Source organism: Impatiens glandulifera, chromosome 1, assembly GCF_907164915.1.
Source record: "Impatiens glandulifera chromosome 1, dImpGla2.1, whole genome shotgun sequence".
NCBI lineage: Eukaryota > Viridiplantae > Streptophyta > Magnoliopsida > Ericales > Balsaminaceae > Impatiens > Impatiens glandulifera.
Window position 1 is genome coordinate 153,951,976 of NC_061862.1, and position 17,817 is coordinate 153,969,792.

Sequence of the window (17,817 nt, forward strand, 5' to 3'; positions counted from 1 at the left end):
TTTAAACTTAAAAAGCCGTTCATGATCATCAATGGGCCATATACTCATACACATTAAACCAAATAAAGATCTATCGATCAATATGATTAGGTTTTTTCACGACAACCCTCTTCTTCATCATTTCAGCCCATCTTGCAAAATGATTAGAAGCATCAAACTTCCCCGAAAACATCATCTTCCTAGCCAATTCCTCCAAAATACCACCCCTCCCCGTTTTCGCAAAATCCGCAGCAAATTTGTTATAATCAATCTGAGGAGCCTTCATACCTTTCTCCACCATTTCCTCCAAATACTTACAAGCTTCTTCCGATTTCCCTTCTCTTATAAGCCCGCCAATAAAAACAACATACGAATTATCATCCGGACAAACCCCCATTCTATTCATCTCCTCCCAAACCTTCTTACCCATCGAATAATCCCTACACATAAAGTAACATCTCATCATCATGTTATAAGTGTGGATCGTAGGCTTGAATCCACTCTCAATCATCTTCTCGTAAACTCTAGCTGCATCATCTGGCATCTTCCTGTTCGTCATCAATTTGATCAATGCATTGTATGTTCTCGAATCTGGATTGCATCCTTTCTGTTTCATTTCTTGTAGTAAACTGTAAACTACATCCATTTTGTTTTGATTACCAAATCCTGTCATTAAACATGTGTACACTGCTGCGTCTGGTTCACACCCGGAATCCAGCATCTCGTTGAAGTAATCAAGACTTTCGTCCATCTTCTTTAGTTTGCATAAATCTTTGATTAGAATTGTGTAGGTACGAACGTTTGGAGTGGGTCCTTTCGATTTCATTACTTCAAATAACTTGATGGCGTCGGATTTCTTTCTGCATTTTAATAAGCATTCCAGCATTGTGTGATGGGTTACGATGTCGGGTTGGAAACCATTGTCGATCATCTCGTTCCAAACTCGACCTGCTTCCAATAAATTCTTGATTCTACACCAACAGTTGAGTAAAACTGAGTATGTTTTCAGATTTGGAGTGAATCTGTCTTTCAATTTATCGAATAAAGTTTGAGCTTCCTCCCCTAGCTTTGCTCTTCCAAGAGCATCAAGTAAGCAATTAATAGTGTCAGCTCCAACTTTGTAATTGTATTTCTTCATCAATTCAAAGATCCCAACTGCTTTCTTCCTCTCTTTCGCCTCTGCAAAAGCTTTAATCGCGATTTCGAATGTTTCCATGGTGAGAATCTGTTTCTCACCCATTTCTTCTAGCAAGATCACCATCGTTTCAAATTGCCTGTTCTTCCCGAGTATAGACATCATCTTATTATAAGTGTTTGAATCATGAGCATAACCTGACCTATTACCAGCCCAGCAGAAGAATCGAAAAGCAGGTTTTCTAGCATGGCGATAACGTTCAAGAACATCTATAACCAAATCATGAGTTAAATTGATCCCACAATCATCTAAAACTGCTTCCATACTTCTATCTACGGTAAACAATTCATCGATTATCTTACAAACAGCATCGATTTCTTTCGGATCTGCTTTTGACTCAACTTTTTGATTCAATTCAGCATCTGAATCTGAACCCGCGTCTGGAATTACACAGAAAGTAACTGTACAAGCAGGAGCTAACATTTTTTCTTGTAGAGATGAGAGGAAAGAGAGTGTAGAGGTGTGTGACAGAAAAGATGGAACTTGACAATGAGGAGAATGGTGACTACGATCATGACTAATATGATGCAAACGAGACAGGGACAGAGAGCTACCGTGAAGAAGGCGCACTTGCTGTCTACAAAACTGTCTGGTTCCAGATCCTGGCGAGGAGTTTTCCAGATTGACAGCGGCGGAGGAGGAACGGCGGAGGAAGAGCTTGTGGCCATTTAAGTCGATGATTGAAGAGGAGAGAGCTTGAAATAACGTGTCTTTCTTGAATCTGTTTAAACTTGGAGCCATCTAGATTCCATCAATCAGTATTAAGTTATGGATTAATGGAGTTCTTCATTTGCAGACTTTCTTCAGTAGGTAGAAACGACGATGATGAAGAGAAAGATGCGTTAGTGAGAGAAACCCCTATTACCTCTGGGCTTCTCAACCGGGCTCTACAAATAGCCCATTCTTAATAGTTTAAAAAATACTTGATTGGTGCAATAGAGCAAACTAAATGCATCAATTAAACAGTTTAAAGAATTTTTATGAACGGTAGTAAAAATTGTCATTAACTAATTGTTTTTAAACGCATAAAAAATGTTTTGCCAAATGAGAACTAAACATTTACAGTTTAAAAAAATAAGAAATTTATAAAAATAATGAGAGTGCATATAAGAGGGTCTTCAACTAAAATATATATTTCAATGTCTTTCTATTAGAAAATTAATAAAAAAATAACTTAAGATCCGATAACTTCATGTTAAAACGTAGTTAAAGGTGTAAAAACATATGTCCCAAGTATAAATTAGGATTTTATTCTTTGTTTTCTTTTCTTTATAGTTTTTTAGGATGTCCATAGTGTGAAATAAGTTTTTTTTAATGGTTTACAATGCGATACTTGCAGTAAACGTCTTACAATTCATGAACATTTTTTTTTCATTTTAAGATAACTTACGACGTGTTATTGAGAATGTACGTCTTACATCACATCTTTTTTTGTTGTTGAGAAAACGACATAATGTTATATATATAATGATACTTAATTTTTAAAGTGTCCGGATTGTCGGGTCGAGAGTTGTGGTTAATTTGGATATATATGTGAGAGTAAATGGATCATTGGGTCGGATTGTGGGTTGACCCGTCCATAAACTTAAAACGGTTTAAAATAAAATTAAAAATGCTATATGTATGTTCGAACTCGCAACCTAACAAAACAAGTACAACTATTTAACCAACTATACTAATAACATTTTATATTTTAAATTCAACACCAAAATAGATGAACGCGAGACATTTTAACCATATAAATTCAATTTTTTAACTAACTAATATATATATATATATATAGCTAACTAATTAGATGAGAGCATATTTTTTTTAATTTTAATATATTATTCGTGATTTATTAAAAATTTAAACATTGAATAATAATAATAATTTTTTATTTTATTTAAAATTTTATCCATGTGTAATCGCACGGGGTTCTTCCTAATTAAATAAAAGACCCAAAAATGTAAAGGATTACGAGAGTTCAAGATTCATGTAGAACAAACATTTGCCAAAAATGAACGAAGCAACACGATGCAAATATGAAAAATAACCAGAATGAGAGGAAAATGACCCTAATAATGCCTTTATTTGGGGAAATGACTAGCGCCCATAAACCTTGCTAAAATGACCCTTCAGACGAAAATACCCATTCGCGTCACATGACGATGCGTGACGCGACGTGATGACCTATGAAAAGTCAAGAATATCCTTAATATTTATTATAATTTCCCATTTTTTTTCTCATTTCTTTCTTCCCTGTTCTCTCTCTTCCCGATTTTCTTCTCCATCAAATTATAATAGGCTTTTCATCAATAGAGTGCATCATATCTCGTCTTTCAACGTTGAATTAACATATTTTGTATGTTAATATATCCACAATGCATTGTTCCATTGCCACGTAATTGGCTTAATACCTGGATTCATTACAGTCCCTCTTGTAATACTCCAACCACCCCACGAATTGGTTATGCAATGAAGAATGCAAGAACGACTTGGGTTTATTTTAGATTATCCTTGTCTTTCTTTTTCAATAAAATCACCACGTAGTAAATCAACAAATTCCAAAGTGTTTCTAGTTACTCCTTTTGTTCAAATGAATTCAAAGTTTCTTTAAAAGGACAAAATGGACTTACATCCATTATGTTGAGCATACCAATGTATAGAACTTTGAGTAAATGATTTCCATTCTCGTCTTGCATATCTCATGATTATTGTGTGGATCGAGAAACGACTTCGTCCAGATGACATGATCGTCATTGTCTTGAAGCAATGGAAAGTTAAAATGTCATGAACGCATCTTTTAGAGTGAGACCCTTTAATGCAAACATTCAATCCAAATGTTATGTGCACGAAGCCTAATCATCTACGTGACTTTTGTGATATTTTCAAATAGTGAATCTCATTTTTGGCAATTCATTGTGAAGAACATGTGTATCTTTAAAGTTTGTTAAGAAGAAAATTCACATCAATCACATGACAACTTATGTCGTCATTTATGCATGTACATGTCCAAAGGAAATAGGCACACACTTTCTAATTCACTGTTTTTATTTAAAATGAAAATATTTAAATATAGGGATTAGTAGTAAAATGCACACAATATTTTGTAAAGTATAAGACGGGTTTCACCTTCACTGGATAGAAAAGAATAATAGATAGGAAAATCAAGTCTTCTTTGAGCTACTTCCTTCATCGTCTTTTGGTCTTTCACCTTCTTCATTTGCTTTGGCATGCCTATTGTAAAGACTTAACACAAATGTCAAATCTCTTATTTGTCGAGACCGTCATCGTCATCGTCTTCGTGTTGTTCCATTCATAAGGTTAAAATGCATATGGCTTGTGGTTGATCATGACCTTTATGACTACATCATTACCTCAAAAGGAGTTATCTCTCTTAGTTTGCACCTCTTGTGGTGAAGCCCATAACATTTGTGATGGGCGGTCCAAATGTCTAGTGTTGTGACGTAGATCATAAAAGTTTTCGTCACTCGATAGTCGTGTCTCATAACTCACATTTGTCTCGGGTGAGATAAGGAACTAAAATAGTAAGTTTGACTATATTATATTTAAAAATGTCAATTTAAACTAGTTTTGAATTTTTTTAGACTCATCACCTAATTTATTACTCGAGAAATTAGGAAAGAAAATATTTTGTGTTTTCGAACGCATTTTAGAGATTTTGTTATTGGTTCGGTGCTTAATTAACGTGAGAAATGACTCCCGCGCTATTTCTCGCGTGTCTTTCACATGATAATCTCTACATTAAAATTTTGGTCATTTAAAAGAATATTATTCTACACCTTATTTATTCAATTATATGACATGTGTCTAGTTTAGTATCATTATGTTCCTAGGGCATGCGGCTATGTCATGAGTCCTAAATAAAAATAAAAATTGTTTGTACCTGAAAAGAACTAGATTCAAAACTTGAGGAATGCATTTCTTTTATATATTCTAGGAAGCGTGGAGATTTATGGAGGTATTTAAGTAAACAAAAGGTTCACTGGCATAGTGCACGGTGGGACAAAAGTGAAGGAGGAAAGACAGGAGTCAAACCCAGGTTTGACCTCCAACACAGAATATCCATGACAACATTTAGACTAGTTTTAAATAAAGAAAAGTGACTATCTCCAGGAAGATACATCCAAATTACATGTCTCATGTTATAAATATTTCTCAATCTCATTTAGACCCTATTTAGTATATTAAAAAAAACAACTAGATGCCTAGATATAGAACCTGTACTACTATTCCCTCTTTTAGCCTAACGACAGAGATCCTGAGTTCGAGCCTGTCAGACGACAAAATCTGCACCTAATTAAATGGTTAAGTGTGTTTACGGACTATGTGCAACCTCCTTGTGGACACATTGTTTTTAGAATCATAACTAGCAAGTTCTATAATATTCAGAAATCCCTTTTCTTTTCAGTTTGTTTCATCTATTCTTTTTCATCCACAATCCGACCAAAATATCCATTACTCTCACATATACAGTGGCGGACTCAGAAATGTTTTCTCGGGGGGCCCAATACATAGTAACGTAGTATTTTTTTGGCGATCAAATAAATGTATTTTCTAATTAAAATTTTACTCGATAATTACATAAAAATACTAACAAACACAATTACAAAATACTAATAAGCACAATTACTAAATTTTTCTTGTCCATGAGTCGGTACAAAAGAAGACAAATTTATTCTACGAGATTCCATTTGTTGAAAATATTGCAATATTGGCTCATTTTCAATTGTTGAGAAAATATCTTTCTCAACATATACAACTAAACTACCATTCATCTCCCATTCGATTACACAAATCAGTCTTCACGGTCTTCATTGCAGAAAAAACTCTTTCAACGGATGCAGTTGCAACTGGTACAACTAAAGTCAACTCTATCGATCGATAAACCAATGGAAAGACTATATGTTTTTCTGTTGCAACCAATTTCTGAGCAAGAATTCTCAAGTCTTCAATTGAAGAAAATTGAGGATCATCCCGCAAATTAAATAAGTAAGCCCGAAGTTGTTGTTCCAAAAATAAATAATTACTGCCTGTGAAATCTTCGGGATAAAGTTTAGCAAGACGAATGAGTTTAAGTGTGTTTACGGACTATGTGCAACCTCCTTGTGACCACATTGTTTTTAGAACCAGAACTAGCAAGTTCTACAATATTCAGAAATCCCTTTTCTTTTCAGTTTGTTTCATCTATTATTTTTAATCCACAATCCGACCAAAGTATCAATTACTCTCACATATATAGTGGCGGATCCAAAAATGTTTTCTCGGGGGAGCCTAATACATAGTAACGTAGCATTTTTTGGCGATCAAATAAATGTATTTTCTAATTAAATTTTTACTCGATAATTACATAAAAATACTAACAAACACAATTACAAAATACTAATAAGCACAATTACTAAAATTTTCTTGTCCATGAGTCGGTACAAAAGAAGACAAATTTATTCTACGAGATTCCATTTGCTGAAAATATTGCAATATTGGCTCATTTTCAATTGTTGAGAAAATATCTTTCTCAACATATATAACTAAACTACCATTCATCTTCCATTCGATTACGCAAATTAGTCTTCACGGTCTTCATTGCAGAAAAAACTCTTTCAATGGATGCAGTTGCAACTGGTACAACTAAAGTCAACTCTATTGATCGATAAACAAATGGAAAGACTATATGTTTTTCTGTTGCAACCAATTTTTGAGCAAGAATTCCCAAGTCTTCAATTGAAGAAAATTGAGGATCATCCCGTAAATTAAATAAGTAAGCCCGAAGTTGTTGTTCCAAAAATAAATAATCACTGCCTGTGAAATCTTCGGGATAAAGTTTAGCAAGACAAATGAGTTTACGAATATCAAATTGGGAGAATGAATTTCTGGGATGAAGACATGATATGCAGCCAAATAATTCTGTATTAACTTCTGAAAAACGATTATTCATTTCTTGCATAATCAAGTCAACAACCTAGCATTAAATAATAAATAATTACTAATAATAGATAATAGATAAGAAATAATAACTATTAATAGATAAGAAATAATTTTTATTATATTTGACAAAAGATTTCCACACGATAATGGTGAATTCCCCTATTCCTCTCCGCCTACCATTGCTATCAATTATCATATGTTCATTCATATTAGGTATCGAGATCGAGTGTAATTGACAAAAACTGTTAACTTGGTCCAAAATATCATGCCATCCATTTTCTCTAAATTTTTGTAATTGATTTTTCGAACTCACAATCACTGACATGACTTGAACTATATTTTGATCTCCTCTTTGTAGGCAAAGTGACAACTCACTTGTAATTCCCAATAAATTTTTCATCAAATGCAACACAAAAACAAATTCATAAAACATTAACTATATAAAAAAATATGAAAAATCTAATTTAATAGATTTCAGCTTAGTTGTATGAGAATATAAAAAAAATAAAAAATATAAATAAGAACAAAAATACAAAAACGTGATAAACACATATTATCATGTGAATAAGCACTCGAGATACCAAATCAAACCAAACTAATGTAACTATTTTAACTTGTTTATTAATATTAATTTATATTTTCTTATAAAATTTTGAAATATTTTAAAATTAAGAAATATAAAACACTATTATTATTTTAATTTTTATATTTTCTTATAAAATTTTGAAATAATTTAAAATTAAGAAATATAAAACACTAGTATTATTTTAATTTTTATATTTTATAAGTAATTTGTATTATTAATTATATTGAAATAAATAAAAAATAATGTATAATTATTATATAGGTTTAAAATAAATAATATTACTATATAATTTATATTATTTTATATATAATTTTTTATACTTTATTTATATAAATAAATCTTATTTATATATTAATTAATTAAAATTTATGTATTATTATAAATATTTGTATATTAGAAAATATTGTTAGTATAAAATAAAATATTAATAATAATTATTTTAATAAAATTATATTTAAAATTAAAATAATATAATTATGAATTAGTTTATAGATAAATTATATAGATATAAATTATATTAGTTTTTATTATATTTTAAAATATAATAAATAAAAATTAAAGGCGAGGCTTCGTTAGGTTACAAGACAACTGGACTAAGAGTTACATATCAAATATATATATATATATATAATTTTTTATTTTAAGGTTGGGGAGGCCCAAGCCCTTTTGTAGGTCCGCCACATATATATCCAAACCACCGTTCTCGATTCGAAAATTCGTACACTTTGAAATTAAGCATCATTATATATATAGATTTGAACATGGAGTACATGATTTGGTACAGAAGATTTGCGTCCTCTTTCCACACATGTTTTGCAACCACTTCTATCAGTTTTATGCACTTGTGAAAACGTATCTCGATGACTTTGATATACAAGAAAAATATGATTTTCAGAAACTATTTATAATAAACTTGCTTTAATAATAATTACTTTAACCTACCATGGAATAAGTAAGAAAAACTAGAAAGTTATAAGACATTTCATGTCAAATTCTTTAACCTACCATGGAATAAGTAAGAAAAACTAGAAAGTTATAAGACATTTCATGTCAAATTACTAAGTTGATTAAAATACAAAATAGGAAGATAAATGTAATCTTATTAATATGAATCTTATTAGAAAAAAGCGTCACATGATCTTTGATACGGAATAAGGTTAAATACATACTAGTGATACAATGCAAAGATTAAGGGTTTCCCTTTATGTTTATAAAAGTAGTAGCTTATAAAATAACTTAAAAATAGTTATCTTTAATTTGGTTAAACTTTGATGAACAAATAAATATAATGCCACCAGCAAAAACAAATGTCATACTCACACATAAATATGTCTATGGACGAAATTATTTTATGTCATATAAAGATAGAACATAATAGGTTGTTTATTGAAATGAATTACTCTAACAATGTTTATGCACATTAAAACATTAATAGAAAATAAATAAAAAAAGGCACAAAATGAGTATAATCTAACTTCACAAAGTCTTATATAAAATAAATTTGTTTTTCTTTGTGGCATTAATTTTATTTTTAGATTGCTTGAAATAGAGACAAGTTATTAACCCATTAAAAATAGAAATGAGTGAAATTTTAGGAATAAATAATTAATGTCAAAGAGGTGATATGAAAACTAACAATATTCATAAATTTCAAAAGTTCAAATTTATGAAAATGAATGATAAATCATATAAAAAAAATAAGGATAGAAGAACAAGGTTAAGGGAATTATGTGCCCAAAGATTTGGGCAAGCAAGGCCCATGCGCTTTGAGTTGGGCCGAATTAGGCTCATACGCTTACTAGGAAGGAAAACCCTAAAAATACCTTTAAATATGTGTTTTTTTGGTTATGTTAAACTCAAATAAGCATATTTGTCTACACGCCGCCTATCTCTCTAGCAACTCCTATTTTGAGAAGGATCTTCTTGAAGCCAAGTTATAGTTTTCTATTGCCGTGCTAGATTATTATGTTATTTCTTTGAGATAAATGTAATGTTGATTTTTTTTCTTATTTTGTCAATTGTTTGAAAAACTAGATCGTGTTATTGGTTTTTCCGCTATAAAGGAATTGCAGAACGAAGATCCAACACGAAACTATATTGCACGCCTAGAGATCTATTGTTCACTACATTAGAAGTATTGGGTTATACGTCTTTTTCAGCTTGTTTCATCTGCAATTATTTTCCGTTTGATAGTACATTCAATTTGACTAATACATTTAGAAGTATCATTATTTCAATGCTTAGTTTAAGATGTGACCACTTCGTGAGTTGTTTGGAAAATGTATTCTCTTTGAGAAACTAGTTTATGTGAGACTACATCAAAGGATAAAAAATGTGTAAAATAATATATTTGTAATCTAGGTATAATTAATGTTTTACCATGTATGTCTACAATGGCTTATATTGGTAAAATTAATTAATTATTGCCTAATTAAAATATATAGATATTTTTACCCTAGTACAAATTCTAAGGACTAGTTTAATAATTGAGAAAAGTCTAAGGACTTAAACAATTGTATCTCATATTTTTAATATATACAAGCGAATAATTAATTTTTTTGGTTAACGCTTATTTGTTATCTATTTATTTTCTTTCAACTTAATTTGTTTTCTTTCAACTTAAGTTTCATATCTTGATATTGATATTGGAAAATTTAATATGGTATCATAACTAAGGATGACAATTTGAAACCGCCCCGCAAAAACCGAACCGAATTGCCCCGTTTGGGATGGTTTTTCCTCGAAACTGAACGAGAATGGAGCGGAGATGGTATTTATGTCCCCTGTCCCGATCTTCCCCGATCCGCCCCGATTATGCCCCGAATACTATAAATATAGTTAAATCATCAATATATTTATTTATTCACTATATTTTATAAGAATAGTAAGTTTACTTCTTTATAATAATTTAAAATTTCAATATATTACAATATATATTATATTAAAAAATCTATTTATATAATTTTATTATTTAAAAAATATATATTTTATTAACGGTGCCCCGCGGGGATTCCTCGAAACCGAAAAAAACCGAACGGGGCGGGGATGGTATTAAAAAAATCCCCGAAATAAAAATGATGCGGGGATGGTAAATGCATTCCCCACCCCGAACCGCCCCATTGCCATCCCTATCCTAATCATAACAGTAACAAGAGGATGATTATAAGTTCCATCAACTACTTTAAAAAAACATCTTGCAAATAAAGAAGTGAAGCCAATAACACGAGTGATGTATATAAAACGAAATCAATGAAGATTTTCAAGTTCGGAAGAAGATATTAGTAATCTCTTGATAAAGTTCTTTAAAGAAATGGAAAAAAGAAATTGAAAAAAGAAATTAATATTATTAATACTTTTGATTTAGAAAATTATTCGAATGAAACTCTAAAATTTTCGGTAAAATAAAAAAACAGACTAAGGCAAACAAGTCTCGAAGATGATCCTCTTTTAATTGAAAACAACTATCATCTAGTAGTCCTATTGTCAATGCTTTATATACTAATAAAAAATACTTCTTTGTTCAAGATGACAAAAATATTTAAGATAGATTAAGGCGGACTCACTTATTCAATTTTGGGGGTTGAATTCTCAAATATTTAAAAAAAAACTATTTCATACATATAAAATAATAATGGATTTATGGGAAGGATTGAAAGACAAATTTCAGGTCAGCAAATATAATTAATTTCAATGGTAAAAGGACATCTATAACCTTAAACAAGATAACATACTGGAGATTTCTACGTATAGAAACAACAATGAAGCTAAAAAATGATTCAAATATTGGTAACATGTCAAGAACTAACAAAATTAATTTCAATGGTAAAAAATGTCATCTATTACCTTAAACTAGATAATATGGTTATGAAAATATATTTTCTAAACTAGTAGCTAATCAGATAAATTCAAATGCATTAATTCATTATCAATAATTGCAAAGAAATAATTAATAAGTGTTGTATCAATTAGAATTGGAAAAGGTTAGAAAACATCATAGTCAATTCTTTACAGGATTGAACGAGTCTATATACACCTATTTTCACTTCTTAATTTATAATATATTTTTAATCCCGGGCCTTTATATTTTATTAGTATTCATTAAGGGTTCATTGTAGGAATTTTAAATACATAATTATTTTGGAGACGATGTCGGGATATAATATCTAATTTATATAAAATAAATAAGTTATAAATAAGTTAAATTGGAACATTTTTTTTAGTTATTTTGAAAAATAAATAAAATTAAAAATTATGTCGTCGAATTTTGGCCAAAAAAGTCGTTGGCCGACGAGCCTCTAGTAGGCCCACCTAGGGATGGCAATGGGTACCCGTATACCCGATACCCGTGGGTACCCGATGATCGGGTTCGGGTATTTTAAATCGGGTTCGGGGTCGGGGATGGGGAGTAAAAAATGGTACCCGATCGGGTTCGGGGTCGGGGATGGGGAGTGTTGGAAGCCCAAACCCGATACCCGATACCCGAATATATTAATATTAATATATATATATATATATATTAATAAAATTTAAGTGACTTATCAAATTCCACCTTATAACTTGTAACTACTAACCATCATTAAATAAATATATTAATTAATCATTACTAACATCACGCTTAACATCATTTCCTAGATTCACGGTTTAACAAGTTAACATCATTTCATTCATTTGTAAATTGTAATAAGTGTTTCTCTCTCATAGTATGTTCGTTGTTCATTCTTGATTCAACCTTTCTTAAAGTCTTCAACTTCTATCTTCTTCCACATTCTTCTAGTTTTTGTTCAAAATCTTCAATAACTATGCAAGTAAGTAATGTTTTTATTTAATAAAGTTATGTTTGCTCTTCAACTTTTACAATCTTATATTTATTTATTTATTAACTTAATCTTCAATCTTTATTTTTTAGCTTCTTCTTCCGTTTTAACAGGAACAAAGTTGATTTTTTCTATAAGTTCTACACGAATACAACACATAGTAGGTAAGTAATACTTCTATTATTTATTGATTTTTTTGTTTAATATGTTGATTTATATATATATATATATGTTTAATAAGTGGAATAACTGATATATAGATTTAGACATACTTTCATAGTTTCATTATATATGTAATATGCCTACAAGTTATTTGACTCAGATTAAATAAACCACATCAAACATTATAAAAATTTATCCAAATCATGTAATGTAGATGGATTTTCACAACTCACAAATTAGGGTTTCACAAACTAGGCTAGTAAATTATAATAGAATATTAATATTATTAAATACTTTTTATGAAATAATATATAATTTAATAAAGTAATACAATAAATAAAATTATTTTTTGTAAAGGCAAAAATAAAGGGTCAAAGAGTTTTTTTTAAGGAATATTAAAAGTTCCTTATATTTAGTTCAATATATTATTTAAAAAGTAAAAGAGTTTTTTAAATATTATGTTTAACTATATTTAGGGAATAATAGTTCAATATATTAATATCTATTTTTTGTATATGTTAATGTTGATTGTTTTTTCTTTTGATTTTGTAGGTTGTAATTTACATGTGTTGAAGAAATGTATTCAAGAAGGATGCTTTTTGTGAGAAAACTAATTTGATGATTTTTGAAGTTTTTGTGTTTAATTAAGAATTATGTTCTATCACTTTTAAGTTTTTTATTTTTATTTTTGTAGTATGGATGAATTTATATTATGTGTGGATGATTTTATTGTCTATTGTTTAAGGATATAATATTTATTAATAGTTTTAGGTTAATTATATTTTGTAGTAACCTATTATATTTAATTTATATAATTTTAGTTAATTAAATATAATTTTTTAATATTTCATATCGGGTAATGGGGTACCCGTCGGGGATCGGGTACCCGATGAATCGGGGATGGGGATATAAATAGAGATACCCGTCGGGTTCGGGGTCGGGGTCGGGTAGTAATTTGAAATTCGGGTTCGGGGATGGGTACTTCACTACCCGGCGGGTAGGGTACCCGTTGCCATCCCTAGGCCCACCGGGATAGGTCAACGATCATACGGGATCAACGACCGAAGGACCCATGCCTAAGTGTGGATCCTGTATCTAGGTCCAAGCGGACATAGAAGACCCATGCTCTCTAAGCAATCTTCAAATAGTTCTTCATGTTCGTCCTAGATTCTTCGTGAAAGACCAACGACATCCTCAACTTTTCCTTTAATTTTGGAAAATGATGATATCTCGATAATTTCTCGGTCAAATCGATCCAAAAAAAAGTCGGGGACGTAAGGAATTTGATGGTGAGCAATTAAAACTAAATGAGAGCTAATCACAATTAAATTTTTTAATAAAATAAATATTCATTTAGAGTTATTTTCATAAATTGAGGAAGCTATAGTTATCCAATAACCAACCATCTTTCTAGTATGTTAAATACAACCTATAAAACAAATTTGTTCGGAGGATACCAACCTAGCTCTTGATATTTTAAGACTTGATTTTTCTTCTTAAAACACATCAAGCTATATCTCCTAATACAATACTTGATTTTTTTGATTGTTGTTGCTTAGGCGTTATTATTAAGACCATTTATAACTATTTATAACTATTGTAAGGTTCTAAACTCTTTCAATTCATTGTTTCAGTTTGTAAGTCCAATTTTATAATATCATCATATTGACAATTTCAAATTATTGTATGCCCATATTTGTGAATTTATTCTCATTTGAAAACACTCAAATTAAAAAAAAAGTTTCGGTTTGATTGATTCTTACAACCCTATAAACGAGATTTTAAAAGACTATCTTTATTTTTATTTGGGTGAAGAACACCTTCTGATTCTTTGATTTTTCTTTGAGTTTTGATTTTATGGATGTTCATTTTATGTTAGTTTCATGTTCTAATATTGTTATTTTAGGTTTCCATTCAATTAGATTTTAGGTTAGGGTAAATTTTACCAAGTGTGAGTTCTTGGTGTTTTTGGTTAGGGTTGTTTTACCAAGAAAAAACGCAATCCAACAGTATTTCATAGCCAATGACCTAGACAATCATGACTTGATTTTCGATTAAGAAAACAAGCCATAAACTAATTTTCTAACGATTTTTCTTCAGTCCGAATGGATTGTGGGTTGACCCGCTCATAAACTTTGGGCCATTGAACATACACAGGATTCACTATGGGTGAGATGAGTACACTCTCGGTTTATGAAATTGGAAGCAAGCATTTGGACAAGCAAAATCAAGGAAGGTATGAGCTAGACTTTAAAGAATATTTTAAAGCTAAAGGGCAGCATCACATCACTTTTTGATATACGTTTGGGAGATAGACGAGGCACACTGTTTTGGCATGACCCGTGGTTCGAAAACCAACCACTAGTGCTTAAGGATGAGTTCCAAGGAGTGTGTATTAGAAGAGACTACTTGAATGCCATGGTTAGAGACGTAAGAGAAGGAAAATGGGGTTCGCTCCTAAGGCGAATAACGGAAGGTCATCTGGTTTTTGAACACACTATCAACATTCACTTTCAACATATAGCCGACATACATTCATGGGAAGCCGAGGAAGACGGGAAACTAATATCCAACAAGGTATGGAATGTTATTCGAGATAGGGAGCAAGTTGTCGGGTGGGCTCCGCTTGTTTGGTCTTTGAAGATCATCCCGATGTAGTATTTCATTCTTTGACTTGCTTTCCGTGACCGACTTTCGACTAGAAATCGGATAAGTAAGTATATGTCAATTCTGAGTACTTGCTGCGCTTTATGTTCAGGGGAGTAAGAATCTATAAGTCATTTATTAAATTGTAGAGATGTTTCGCTAAAGCTATGGGGTTGCTGGATTTTCCTATATATTGGCACCAAATAAAGGGTTTAATGATTGAAAAGACTAAGGGAAGCTCATTTTTCGTCAACGCCATGAAGTGATTTTTCGGGGCGGTTATATATCAAGTATGGGCGGAAAGGAATGCTAAGGTCTTTTCGAGAGCTATAAGAACCGAAGATCGTGGTTGGGAAGATATTATCTTTGACAGCCACACTCTAATTCACACATGAGACGTATTCCAATCACACCGAGGAATTGGGAACTATGTCGGGGATGAGAAATCAAGTTCGAAGAAGTCACAAAATTAAATTTGTATAAGGCGCTTTAATTTTTTAATGTGTTTGAAATATTTGTTTACTCATTTGTTCTTATGAATTGATTAATTTGTTTTGAAGTATCAAATCTAGGGATTGTCTAGATTGATACAAACGAATTCATGTCGTTTTTTTCTTCCCCTTTGGGGTTTTAATAAAGTGACAAATAAGTAATTTTCCTTAAAAAACATACAAAACATAAATGAGCATATGAATATACATTACATATAGGTATTCATGTGAACATGGATTCGTGTGAATATGAATGAGTGTTTTAAGACAATCCAACAAGGCAACATGTGAGCATAGCAAAAATGATGAAGATGTCAAAGTTGTCGAAAAAAAATTTAGAAAATTGATTTTATGATTTGAAATAATTCAATGAGCAGAAAGAAATCAAACTCATAATTTTTGGATATATAGAATAAAAGGTATTATCATGCAAGCCAAGTAAATAATTGTTTGTAACTGAAAAGAACTAGATTCAAAACTTGGAGAATGCATTTTCTTATATATTTATTTTAGGAAGCGTGGAGATTTATGAAGGTATTAAGTAAACAAAAGGTCCAATGACATAGTGCGAAGGAGGAAAGACATGAGTCAAACCCAGGTTCGATCTCCAACACAGAATATCCATGACAACATTTAGACTAGTTTTAAATAAAGAAAAGTGACGATCTCCAGGAAGATACATCCAAATTACATGTCTCATGTTATAAATATTTCTCAATCTCATTTAGACCCTATTTAGTATATTTAAAAAAACAACTAGATGCCTAGATATAGAACATCCACTATTATTCCCTCTTTTAACTTAGCGACAGAGATCCTGAGTTCGAGTCTGTCAAACAACAAGTTTTGCACCTAATTAAATGATTAAGTGTGTTTACGGACTATGTGCAACCTCCTTGTGGCCACATTGTTTTTAGAACCAGAACTAGCAAGTTCTACAATATTCAAAAATTCCTTTTCTTTTCAGTTTGTTTCATCTATTTTTTTTCATCCACAATCAGACCAAAGTATCCATTACTCTCACATATACAGTGGCGGACCTAGAAATGTTTTCTCGGGGGGGCCCAATACATAGTAACGTAGCATTTTTTTGGCGATCAAATAAATGTATTTTCTAATTAAAATTTTACTCGGTAATTACATAAAAATACTAACAAACACAATTACAAAATACTAATAAGCACAATTACTAAAATTTTCTTGTCCATGAGTCGGTACAAAAGAAGACAAATTTATTCTACGAGATTCCATTTGTTGAAAATATTGCAATATTGGCTCATTTTCAATTGTTGAGAAAATATCTTTCTCAACATATACAACTAAACTGCCATTCATCTCTCATTCGATTATGCAAATCAGTCTTCACGGTCTTCATTGCAGAAAAAACTCTTTCAACGGATGCAATTGTAACTGGTAAAACTAAAGTCAACTCTATCAATCGTTAAACCAATGAAAAGACTATATGTTTTTCTGTTGCAACCAATTTCTGAGCAAGAATTCCCAAGTCTTCAATTGAAGAAAATTGAGGATCATCCCGCAAATTAAATAAGTAAGCCCGAAGTTGTTGTTCCAAAAATAAATAATCACTGCCTGTGAAATCTTCGGGATAAAGTTTAGCAAGATAAATGAGTTTACGAATATCAAATTGGGAGAATGAATTTCTGGGATGAAGACATGATATGCAGCCAAGTAATTCTGTATTAACTTCTAAAAAATGATTATTCATTTCTTGCATAATCAAGTCAACAACCTAGCATTAAATAATAAATAATAACTAATAATAGATAATAAATAATAACTATTAATAGATAAGAAATAATTTTTATTATACTTGACAAAATATTTCCACACGATAATGATGAAGATTAGTGATGAGTTTCCTTTTCCTCTCTGCCTACCATTGCTATCAATTATAATAGGCTCATTCATATCAGGTATCGAGATCGAGTGTAATTGACAAAAAGTGTTAACTTGGTCCAAAATATCATGCCATCCATCTTCTCTAAATTTTTGTAA

General features: G+C 30.9%; 1 protein-coding gene across 1 annotated transcript; it reads right to left on the reverse strand.

The window, feature by feature from the left end:
• On the reverse strand, nt 1-2,033 carry LOC124920241 (pentatricopeptide repeat-containing protein At3g62470, mitochondrial-like). The gene has a single exon (XM_047460686.1). It carries the CDS (start codon nt 1,913-1,915, stop codon nt 71-73), a length of 1,845 nt encoding a protein of 614 aa, XP_047316642.1. The 5' UTR covers nt 1,916-2,033; the 3' UTR covers nt 1-70.
• Between the last annotated feature and the right edge of the window lie 15,784 nt (nt 2,034-17,817).